This window comes from Cheilinus undulatus, linkage group 20 (assembly GCF_018320785.1).
Source record: "Cheilinus undulatus linkage group 20, ASM1832078v1, whole genome shotgun sequence".
Classification (NCBI taxonomy): domain Eukaryota; kingdom Metazoa; phylum Chordata; class Actinopteri; order Labriformes; family Labridae; genus Cheilinus; species Cheilinus undulatus.
In genome coordinates, this window is record NC_054884.1 from 2,403,305 (window position 1) to 2,416,066 (window position 12,762).

Genomic DNA, 12,762 nt, shown 5'->3' on the forward strand with positions numbered 1-12,762 from the left:
TACAGTTGTGAAAATATTCAGTAGACTTCTTGTCAAAGGCCAACTCTATTACTCACAAGAGTTCACTAGAGTAGTAAAAAGGAACAGCTTCACCGTTTTGTTACAGAATGGGCACATCATTACTGTTTACTATTACATTGTGCTGGAAGAACAAGGTCACAGAAAATGCTTTGCTGTTGGTAGACAGTATGACAGATCACACAGTACATTGATTAATGTAGAAAATGTAGTTGGTCTGAAAAGAGTACTTCAGGGCAGGAAACAGATATTTGATGTGACAATGTTCAAAGAAAAATGCATGCTAATTGACCTGCCACAATATGCGGGCCTCTATGCATGCATTCCTCCAAGATGCAGTGTGGAAGACTAAAAAGTTAAGGGCAAAGTAGATGTCTGTTGAAAGGGGAAAAAGGGTCAAGTGTTTGTTTGTTTGTTTGTTTATAAACACCATGCTGTTATGTACTTTGGCCAAAGGACAAAATGTCGTATTTCATGAAAAATGTTTCATGGCACTCAGTGTGTTCCATTACAGATAATGAAGAAATTCACATACAGACAAGTATTGCCTCTTTTGAGAAATGATGCATTAAGAATGCTGTGCCAGAATGCATCCAGCTGTATAACCATTTAACTGGTAAAAAATAATAATAATAATAATGAAACAGTTGGAAAAGTAGCAGATCAAGGTGTTGTGCTGGGTTTGCATTATTCACAAAAGCTTACCAGTGAAGAGATACTGGTCATGAGAGAGCAACTTTCACTCACTGTGGCTACAGTTGTAAAAATATTCAGACTTCTTGTCAAAGGCCAACTCAAAATCACCTTTTACTATTATATTGTGATAGAGGAACAAGGTCACAGAAAATGCTTTGCTCTTGGTCTGAAACAAGTGCTTCAGGACAGGAACCAATATTTAATGTGACAGTGTTTAAGGGAAAATTTAATCCTAAATCTAGTCTGTCCTATGAAGATCACAGATTTTTGCATCAATGTCTTACTCCCTTTGTTACTTGCTGTGTCACAGTCTCTTAACAGATTGAACTGTACTTTTGTAGGCATTATCTGAATGCACTGACAAGTATCAATGTGTGTAAAATTCATAAACACAGGTGTGTTTATATGTAGAAGTTGGAAACTACTCAGTCCATTAAGGTATGAAATCACATCTGTTTCCTCCTACTATGTTGCCAAAATGACTAACAAGGCGTCTTATTGAGTATTTTTTCAGTTAACACTTTTTTCATGTATACCATCATGCATATTTTCATGAAATATGTTATAATGCAAACCAAGTACTATATGAGTTGATAAATATCTGCTTTATGTAAACTTGTGTCAATGGAAAGAAATTGAGTGTTTCAATAAAACAATTACATGTAAAAAATATTGGGCAGCTTTTGTTTTCATTGCAATATATGTTTTATATGTATCAATATATAAGCAAAGCATATATAGCTGTATATTGAAAAATATATGCAACACTTTCCCATATATGGAAATATATTTTTTAATATAATGTATTATATTTTTCAATATATTGCCATATATTTTTGTTTCATAAGGGGATCAGGAGAGCCACACCCATTAAACCACATCCATTTCCAGAGAGGGGTGTGGTCAGGGGCGGAGTCAGACAGCTCATTAACATTTAAAGCCACAGACACAGAAACAGCTCGTTCTGAGCAGGGCTGAAACAGAGGGGGTTTTAGACACGCAAACATCCAATACTGGAGCGTTTTTACAGCAGCTTCTTTGTTCCACAAGCTCTGATAAAACCTATCAACACTTTATTCTGACAGTCGTCTGGATCAGCATCCATGAAAACGTTTGATCTGACTCTCTCTCCTCTTAGAGATGAGGTTTGTCTCACTGCGCACATCTGCCCCACAGACGGACCAGCAGAAACATGGGAGCAAAGCAAACTGGTCTGTAGCAGAGACAGCTCTTTCACTCAAAACTTTAAAAGAACACCCAACAGTTGATTAGATAATATAAGACACCACAGTAGAACAGCCCAGTATCTCACTATGGGAGGAGCTGATTAAACAAATGACTGCTGGTGGTTTATGTACAGCACAGGCAAAGAAGAATTTCTTCTTCTATGGCAGTTTTTCAGCAGATTTGCTGTCAGAGCATGTATTCAGATCAAATGTATAATACACACGAACACACACATGTGAATCAGATCAGCGTCCATGTGAACAGAGACGTTTAAATCTCTGATCAGAATAAATCAAACCTCCTGTGGCTGTGACCTCAGCCACTGAGGGAATCTAAGGGGGATCGTTGTATAATTGTGTTTATTGTAAGAACCAATGAGGCAACTTTGCCAAATTGTGTCTATTTAGACCAGTGGTCCTCAACCTTGGGTCAGGACCCCCTTTGGGGCCGTGAGACACTGAGAGGGGGTCTCCAGATGCCCTGAAAAAACTAAGAACATTTTTTAAATTACTCTGTTGCCACTTTTCACCAATTTAATCACATTTTACCATTTAACGCTTATTTTGGTCAGTTTTAAACTCTTTCCACCTCTTTTTTTCTGCCTGTTTTTCCCTCTTCTAAACTAATTCTTGCCACTTAAGCCTAACGTTCCCTCTGTTGACCCATTATTGTCTCTATTAAACCCTTTAAACACCCATTTTTTCCATTTTAACCACATTTCATCATTTAACATGCCAATATCTGTGTATTTTTTTCTTTCTCAGTTAACACTTTTGGGCCAGTTTATATCAATTTTCCAGTTTACCAGATTTCCACCCATTTTTGCCAATTTAAAGCCATTCCAGCCACATTTTAACTCCCTTTAACCACTATTTATGCACATTTTTACCACTTAAACCCATATTTGCCATTTTATCTCATTTTGGCCACTTCTAACTCATTTCTTCTACATTTAAAATCCAACTTCATCACCTTTTCCACCATTTTTTTGTCATGATTAACCCAGTTTAGCTATTTTTAAACCATTTTCATTCATCTTTTTTTTTTTTTTTTTACAAAAAGGATTTACATTTTTAAGAAGCCTTTTTTACTACACATGTGAATAAATAAAGTTAAATGTTTTTTTTTATAAGAGCGGTTATTATTCAGGTTGAATACAGCTTAACTTTAAAACGTGGTTTTGCTGACCTCCATGGACCCCCAGTTTGGCTGGGCCCCAGGAAGCTCTCCCATTTACCCCCCTTATGGACTATTCTTGGTTGTTATGGCTGTTCAGCCTTCTTCAGGTCCTGTGGGGGTCCCGGTCTCTGGTCCCTTTATTCTGGGGGTCGCGGGGTGAAAAGGTTGAGACCCCCTGGTTTAGAGGACATGGTCTGTATACTGCAAAGATCTTTCAAACATCAGGGCACTAAGGGTGTGGTCATCCCCCCGTCTCAGTGACCCACTAAAAACACTCCCATGACCCACCTTTGGGTCCTCACCCAACAGTTGAGAACCCCTACCCCAGAGGGCACTTTATTCTATCATGCTGGCGTGGTGGAAACCCTCGATGGCCCCTCTGAGTCCTTGAACCCTTGAATCTTGGTGGTTCAGTCTTTCTCTGGTCTTCCAGGTCCGGGTTTGTGTTCTTGATTTTGGATCAATCTGGACTTCATCTTTCCATCAGACTGTTTTAGTTCGCTGGTTTTACAGCAGAGTAAAACCAGCCCAGCTCTGAAGAGGTCTGAGGGGGATTCTGGGTTTTATTGGTCTGCTTTTGTGAGACTTTTAATGACTGAGAAAATTAAACCTCCATAAAAAACACAGAAAAAGGCTTTTTTAATCTGACTGTTCAACATTAAACCCTGAGGGAGGCTGCTGGTTATGGTCTGGAGTCCCTGCAGAAACCGGTTTAAATGAGTGAACGTTCCTCCCGGCGCGCGCGGCGAAAGCTGCAAACTCCCCACCTCACAGACCCACGAGCTCCATCCTCTGTGTGAGGGTGAGGAGGGGTGTATCAGGTGGGTGTGGGGGGTGTGGGGGGTGCAGCCTACAAATTGAGCTCGTGAGCTCCGGGAGCAGCAGATGTGAGAGGCGCTCTGCACGCGCCGCACCCGCTGAGATCACCGAGAGAGACAGGACCGGGATACCGGGGAGCACCGGGAGATCCGGACTAACGGGATTATGAGTGCGTGCTAGAAGGGCTCGGTGTGACACAGCGCAGGGATTAGACTCGGTGGCTCAGTGATGGGGATAGACCGGCGGCGGAGAGCGTCTCTGGCTCTCTCCTTGAACTTCCTCGCGCTCTTCCTGGCCGTGTCCGCGCTCACCACGAGCTTCTGGTGCGAGGGCACGCGGAAGGTGGTGAAACCTCTGTGCACGGGGCCGGTCACCGGCAAGCAGCCCTTCTGTATCCGGTTCAACAGCTCCAATGTGAACGACAGCCGCCTGGTTCAGTACATCTGGGAGACCGGGGAGGACAAGTACGTCCTCAGGAAGTTCCACACCGGGATCTGGTTCTCCTGCGAGCAGAACATCAACATGAGCGGTGAGTCTGCAACAGGGGAGACCGGGGGGACCGGGGGACCGGAGCGCAGTGAGGCGCATGGGCTGAGCGCGCCAAAGCTGCGTCACGGAGAGCCAGGTCCATCAGTAACCCAAAAATACAGACTAGGGCTGGGAATCAGGGACCAAAACTAACATGGATTTATTAATCTGAGGAGATTTATCCATGAAAGACAGAATAACAGGTTCAACTTTGACCTGAGAGGCTTCGGAGAAAAACTAAAACTCAGAGAGCTTTTTAGAAGCTCTGGAGCAAAACTACACCCGATCCCAGCTCCTCTAAACTGATTTTAACAGACAATAACTGCTGGTATTGTTCCATCTCAGAGAAGTGTTGCAGATATCTGAAGCCTGTGTGATAATCAGCTGTCAGGACTGAGCCAAATAAGTCACATAAAACCTGTTTATCATGCAGAACAGCTTTTATTTATCAGAGTGGGCTAATATCCATGTTAGTGTGTCAGATACCAGCAAACATACATCATACATCTGACATGTGTGTACGGGACGAGGACGGGCTAAAACTAGAATTCTGATGATAAAAACTGATGGAAGTAGAGGACTTTTTATTTCAGAGGCCAGACTTTATATTCAACCTGAATAATAACCGCTCTTATCAAAGAAACAAATACCTTTATTCATTCATGTGTGCAGTAAAAAGCCTTAAAAATGGAAATCCTTTTTGTCAAAAAAAAGAGGAAAAATTGTTTGAAAAATAGCTAAAATGAGTTAATGATGGCAAAAAAATGGTGGAGAGGGTGATGAAGCTGGATTTTAAAAGTAGCAAAAATGGGTTACAGTGGTTAAAATAGGCATAAATAGTGGTAAAAGGGAGTTAAATGTGGCTAAAATGGCTTTAAATTGGCAAATTGGGTGGAAATTTGGTGAAATGTGATGGAAAATTGTTATAAACTGGCCAAAAAAAGGTTAACTGAGAAAGAAAACAATAGGCAGATATTGGCAGAAACTGCTTAAACTAGCAAAATTGGGCATATCAAATGGTGGTATGTGGTTAAAATGTGAAAAATGGGTGTAAAAATGGTTTAATAGAGACAATAATGGGTAAACAGAGAGAACATTAGGCTTAAGCAGCAAGAATTGGTTTAGAAATGGCAAAAAATTATATAAGGATGGCAAAAAAATGGACCAAAAAAGGCAAAATGGGTTACAGTGGCTAAAATGGGCATAAATAGTGGTAAAAGGGAATTAAAAAGTGGCTGAAAAGGCTTTGAAATGGCAAAAAATTGGTGGAAATGTGGTGAGATGGTAAGAAATACCGATGTAAATTGTCAAAATAGTGCTAACTGAGAAAGGAAACAAAGGCAGACATTGGCAGAAGTTGGTCAAACTGGCAAAAATGGGCAGGTCAGAAAGTGAAATGTGGTTAAAATTGAAAAAAAAAAAGGGTGTTAAAGGGGGTTAATAGTGGCAATAATGGGTCAACAGAGGGAACATTAAGCTTCAGTGTCAAGAATTAGTTTAGAAGAGGGAAAAACAGGCAGAAAAAAAGTGGTGGAAAGAGTTTTAAACTGACCAAAATAAGTGTTAAATGTCAAAAATGTGTTAAAATTGGTGTGAAGTGGCAACAGTGTCATTACCTCTGCCAAGGCTGTGTCGGGTTGGTTTGTTTCTGTACTACTGGGAGACAGGGCTGACGGCCGAGGTCTGCGCTCTCTGAGTGCTTTTCTAGTTTAAAAAATGTTCTTAGTGTTTTTAGGGCATCTGGAGACCCCGTCTCAGTGTCTCACGACCCCAAAAGGGGATCCCAACCCCAAGGTTGAGAACCACTGTGTTAAACCAACCAGAGGAGAGAGAGAGGGGGAGGAGCAGCGAGCCTGGGTGTGAAGCAGCGTGACAGAGAGAGGAGCTGATAGGTCGATTAAACCCGCAGCTCTTCTCTGTTTTCTAGTGGTAATCTTTACAAGACATTAAGTTAGTGAGTACATTTCATTTATATAGCACCTTTCACAGAACGTCACAAAGTGCTTCACAACAATTAAAATGAAAATACAGCAAATAAACAACAGCAAAGCATGAAAATATGAAAACCATGGAACAATTGCACTTATCCAAATCAATGTTATAGATGTTCAAAGGCCAATCTGAAAAGATGTCTTAAGCTCCTTTTTAAAAACCTCTGCAGAAGCAGAAGTTTGCAAAAGCAAATCAAAACTCTGCATCAGCTGTTTAGTAGCAGAGACTCTGAAAATGAGCTTCTGTTGCTGCTGAACAGTCATCCTCCTCAGTCTTAGAGGAGTAGTGATAAAAAAAACCTTGTTCCAGGTCCTGTTCCAGTCTAGAGTTGAGATCCGTGTTAGAAACCGTTTATGATCTACCAGAAGGCAGAAACGAAGAGAAAGTGTGCTCGATCTGCAGACGACAGCATGTTTATAAGAAATAAACTATTTACAGTTGTGCAGTCAAATCTCTAAGATATTTCTGAGCATGCAAACGTTTGCAGAAGACCACGATTAAAAAACAAGTGTGACCTGCAAGAAAACAGCCTGATAGGTTTCACGCAGACAAATTTCAACATTCATTATCACGTTCATGTAAAGTAGGGAGTCTGTGAGAGGCAGCGGTCTGGATTATATAACATTATATTGTTTTTGATGTGTGCACTTTTCACTACATTTCTGCAAAAGAAGGAAGGAAACAGGTTTTATATGCATGACGATTTACTGCTTTATCTCATTTGGTTGCAATTCCGTCCATCCATTGTCTATACTGCTTATCTGGTTACGGGTCGGAGCCTATCCCAGCTGTCATTGGGTGAGAGGCGGGGTACACCCTGGACTGGTCGCCAGTCAATCACAGAGCTGACAGACAGACACAGACAACCAGGTACACTCACAGCTACGGGCAATTTAGAGTCACCGGGTAACCTACTGAGCATGTCTGGTGGTGGGAGGAAGCTGGAGAGAACCCACACATGCACGGGGAGAACATGCAGACTCCACACAGAAACGCTGAGTCAACACTGTTAACCCCTTCACCGCTGTGCAGCTGGACTCTAAAAGGAGAAATGCATTGTGGGTGCCGGCGCTCCTGCAGGTCTTAAAGGGCTACAGTCAGCAAGACCTGTACCTTTGCATTATGATGTGTTCAAAGACAGTTAGACTTCTGACAACTTAAGGAGGACGAAGTTACATTATCATGATGTGTTCAAAGTCACATGGAGAAAATCAGAATTTCTGTTTTTATTGAGAAATCTGAATAGATGTGGTCCTTTAAAGGAGAAATGTTTGTTTAATTAGATATAAAGCATGATTCAGTTAACTATTGTCTCATTTTTCCACCAATATTCCTATCAATATTACTAATATTATCATCATTAAGGTGCATTAATAAGCAGCGTTATTAATAAAATCAATGCTCTTCATCACAAATGTCTGTTATCCAGTAGATGTCAGTATTTTCATCAGTTTATTTCAGATTATTCCATGGAGGCTGTTAGTTTTACAAAATGAGTGTTTATTTATTTTTTACAATTTGGCTGATTTTTTAAGAGAGAAAATATGATGTGACTAAAAGTAGAGACTAAAATGTAAGGACCTTTAATCAGCCAAGGCTGAATCCCATTTCTCCCCTTAACCCTCAGTTTTAAATGTGCGTTCCCATTCATGATCTGATTGAATCTTTCATCACACATGATCAAAATTAAAGATCTGTGTTCTCATACTGCCGTCAGATTGTTGAAAATGGCCTCAGCTCTCACACTGGTGAGTGAAACTTTGTCTGAGCCTAATAAAATCAGAAGTTTAAAGTAATTTCTCTTCTTATTGTAAATAAAATGCTGGAGATGTTGGAAACATTTCACCTATGATAGATGCTCTTTTGTTGAGTCATATTCATTTATTTATTGGTGCTAGTAAATCATACAGTCCTTACCGCCCAATCCATAAACATGATCATGATCATGTTCTGCTATCCTAAAGACCAATAAATAAACCACTAGAAGACTATTATTTAACTTCTGTGTAGGAAAATATTCTCTTTTTTGATGACGAGTGTGAATTATTACTGAGCGCATGAATAGAGAGAGAGTCAGTGGGAATAGAGCGGAGCTCTGCTGTTAGTCTGAGAGTAGATCAGTTCTGATTTTAAGACAATATAAAGGCAGTTAGAGCAGACAGGAACATTCAGCTCTAACTCCTGTCGTCCCTAATACCAGGGGTTTTTCATGTCAGAGAAACGTTAATCCATTTGTTAAATCACACGACTCTCAGTAGGTTAATAGTATTAATGACAGGAAAGTCATTACGTGGTGAGGTAATGTAGTGTTTTCTATATCAGTATATATTTATGTTTTTTACATGTGGGCGTATGTTTTTATATAATTTAAGCTCAGTTTCAGGTTTTGTCATAAAGCCTAGTTTATGATCAAAGCTGCTGTAATGTTTATAAAATCAGACGGGGTTTAATTTATTACCATGTTGGTGAAAAACCAGAGTGGGGACTTAATCTATAAACTCAGTTCTGAGATGTTCCTGGAGCTCCCTTGGTGTTGAAGGTTATCGCTCAAAGAAAGATGGCGGCGAATGTGGAGAAGAAATGGAGCTACAAATGTAAATTTATTTGTTAATAGAGATCTAAAAATGATGAAAACCACTCCAATATCTCAGTTTAATGTTATTTTGTGAAGTGTAACATTTACTTTTAATTTCACGATCATAAGCCGGTAACCACAAGCCTACGAGTTAGATCTGGTGTTTGGCGTTAGCTAACGGCCGTGTTATACGGTGACTTTCAGCTGAACATGTCCGTGGTTGTGGTGTTTATTCATGTTATTTGGTTGAATACTAACACGTTCTCCTTCTTCTTCTTCCTCTGCGTCGACAGACTTCACAGTTTTGGCACATTACTGCCCTCTACAGTCTGAAATGGTAACTGCTATTAAGGGGTGTCCCATTTCTAAGTCACCAGATGCCCCGCCCCTTGGTTTAGAGGGGCGAGTTCAGACTGAGGGTTGAGCTTGAGGGTAAGACTGAGGGATAAGGGGAGAACTGGGATTCAGCCTAAAAGTGTGAAGAGTGATCAGGACTGAAATGTGACTAAAACTTTAACTATCTCTGTCTAAAGACTACATCTAAAAACAGCTGCCATATAATCACTGAGCAGTACAAAAATCACGTTTACAGTGGCTGAGACAGACCAGACCACAGACCAGAACAAATAACCGTTCTATTAACCAGCTAAACAGCAGAAAAACACGTTTGTTCTCCGGTCAAATGTTCTCTGATTCTGGATTTAACACATCTGAGCAGGAGAGAAATGAAACTGAAAGTGCAGCATCAGCAGTCAGACAGTACTAGTGAGCACAGAGAGAGGGAGATGATGATCGCTCTGGGATCTTCTATTCAGACGTGAGTTCAGTCTGTGGGGGTTAACACCTGAGTATGGATTTATTAGTCATCTCTTATCATTTATTACCTGACTGTTACTGTAAAGGGCAACAAAATGTGATATGACTTTTAGGCCTTATTTCCCAGCCCTAGAGAGAGCTAATGTTGACCTTTCATGTTGGTGCTGTACGTTCAGGCCTTTTCACAAACATTCACATCAGGAACAACGGGATGTTAAACAGAATACTGCACCTTCTTAAAAACACTCAGGAGTGTGTTTGACCCTGTCCTCTGGTAAACTGATCGTCATCACAGCAGGTTTCCTCCTCTCTGTGTGTGAATGGACAGACAGGTGCTGTGTCATTCTCTGCTCTGCTCCCTCTTTTCAGTGTGGGAGCAGGGACGGACTTCTCATTGATCCTACATGTTAAAATATAATAATAATATTGATGACACTGTATACGGCTCTCCTGGTGTTAAAGAGCCTGTAAAGTGAAAATAAATCTGTGTTCAGGTTTGTTGTATGACAGTCAGATAAAACATCTCTAAGTTTATAAAATTATCTTCAAAATCATGAAAAATGAGGCAGTGAAATCTGCTCTGGGACGGTGTGGGCGTGTCTTCAGCTCATTCAACAGACACTCCTCTCAAATTTAAAAAACGCTACAATCTGATTGGAGAGAAGCACTCACGCTGTTAGCCCGCCCCTTGACCTTACGTTGACCTTTGTAATCAGAGTGCAGCTGCCTGGCTCTGGTCCAGACCAGAGACAAAGTCCTTTTTCTGGCTCACATCTCTGTTATGATGCTTTAAATCAGGGGCGTCAAACTCAAGGCCCGGGGGCCAAATGCGGCCCACGGTGCAGTTTTACCCGGCCAGATCAGATCTTAATTAGGACTGGTTCACTGGAACGAGGTCTGCAGATTTCCTCCAGTATAGAAATGTAAATTTAACCTTGAAGATTTAATTTAATAAGTTAATAAATTTACATATATTTCTTTTTTTGCATGCCAAAATTTTGACTGAAACTTAGGATTTTGACTTTTTATTTCATATTTAGACCTTTTCCCTCATATTTTAAACTTTTAGATTCACATTTGTTTCATTTTAGATCATATCTTGGCCTTTTAAACTCCCAACTTTGACTTTTAATCCCATATTTTCACTTTCGAAACTCTGATGGAGAATTTTATCTCATATATTTACCTTTTAGAGTCACAATTTTGAACTTTATCTTCTATTTTGACTTTTTAAACTCTTGATTTTATATTTCATCTCATATCTTGACCTTTAAATTCATGATGTTAACTCTTTATCTCATATATTTGCCTTTTAAAACTTTGTTTTGACTTTTAATTTTGATTTTGACCTTTAGGACTTTTAAAATTGACTTTTTTCCTCAGATTTTGAGCCTCTAACTCATTTATTTATTTATTTATTTGACATGGACACAGTAACATTGATGCTGTGATATTTAATCATTTTGACTCTTTTTTTAGAAATCTTAAAATCATTTATCATCACTGTTTAATTTCCCTATAATTAATGACCTGCAAAAACATGGTTGACAGTTTTCAGTTAAATCTGGACCCTGTTAGGCCCTCAGGTTAGACCTGAATCCAGCTTTCGGCCCCTGCTGTGACTGAGTTTGACGCCCCTGCTCTAAACGATCCATAGTCCACTTTGGCTGATAGATTTGGAAAATTAACCTCACCATGAGCTTAAACGGTTTCAGGTTAGGGAAATATTGCAGTCTGCTATTTAAAAATGGCAGCAGGTCATATTGTGATTTAATCTAATTTGTGATTATTTCCCAGCCCTACTGTGTTCACTTCCTCTACTTCTCTCATCCCACTTCCTCTCACAAGACCGTGTTTTTCAAGGTACATGGAAGTAAGGCATTTAACCCTTAGAGGTCCTCTGGCTATTTTGCTCTTTTGTTAATTTTCTTTTGACAAAATAAACCACTCCAAAAACGTAAACCATGCTCATGTTTGGTTTAATCTTCTACTACCTCAATTTTATAAAAGGAAAACTATATTTTTTAAGTGTATTAGATATAAAGCCTCTAGAAAACACTACAACCCACAAATTAAAATATTTAAAACAATATATTGTCTTTTTTAAAAAGAAATTGCAAAATGCTGAAATGATGAAAAAATCCCAGTGCCAGTCCTGCACAGTATGCTCCACTGTCCCCTGTGTGTAACATTAATTTTTATATCAAACTAAAATGATCTTATTTCCTGTTTTATTTGGCCTATTGGCATCAAACAAAAACTGAAAGAAAGCTTAAAGATCACGCTTTCCACATGAAGTGATTGCAATGAAAAATGTGGCTTTGTTTTCATGCTGCCATGTCACAAAAGTAGAGCATGGTGAAATCACGTTGGTGTGATCATGGACCCCTAAGGGCTACGAGGAAATCGTTTAGATGAACTCAAATGATGTTGGAGCCAAGTGGAGCTGGTTCTTGATTCCCATCCCTAGCCTGCTTCTGTCTCTGTCTGGACTACATAATATCAGATTAGAATGTGAAAAGAGGAGAACGATTTAGCTCTGATGTCCTTCCTGACAGCGCTCTGATTGGTCAGATTTGTGCTCATCAGGAGCAAAACTTTGAAAAATATTAGCCACAGGTAATTTCACAGCAAAATGAAGGTGTGAAAGCTTGCATTGAGTCACTGCATGCTTGAAAATAAAACAAAAGACACCTCTGATGTGCAAGGGCCTTAGTATTCTGAGATCCCTCTGAGCAAACCAGGACAGACACTTTAACAGCTTTTCTCCTTCGTTTTGTAAAATCCATCCATAACACTAAGATGGCGGTATACTGGTTAGTAAACACACCTCATGGAGTGTTGCTGTGGAACAGAGTCCTGAATTCATCATGTCTGGAGCTCTGGGTTACAACTCAGAGAATAATCATGGT

At 39.9% G+C, this 12,762-nt stretch overlaps 1 protein-coding gene across 1 annotated transcript in view; it reads left to right on the forward strand.

The window, feature by feature from the left end:
• Nucleotides 1-4,064: 4,064 nt before the first annotated feature.
• Nucleotides 4,065-12,762, forward strand: part of LOC121528783 (germ cell-specific gene 1-like protein) — a 38,917-nt gene continuing 30,219 nt past the window's right edge. The window contains exon 1 of the mRNA XM_041816374.1: nt 4,065-4,468. Within this exon, the coding sequence (XP_041672308.1) occupies nt 4,168-4,468 (301 nt within the window). The 5' untranslated portion in view covers nt 4,065-4,167. The remainder of the gene's footprint in view (nt 4,469-12,762) is intronic.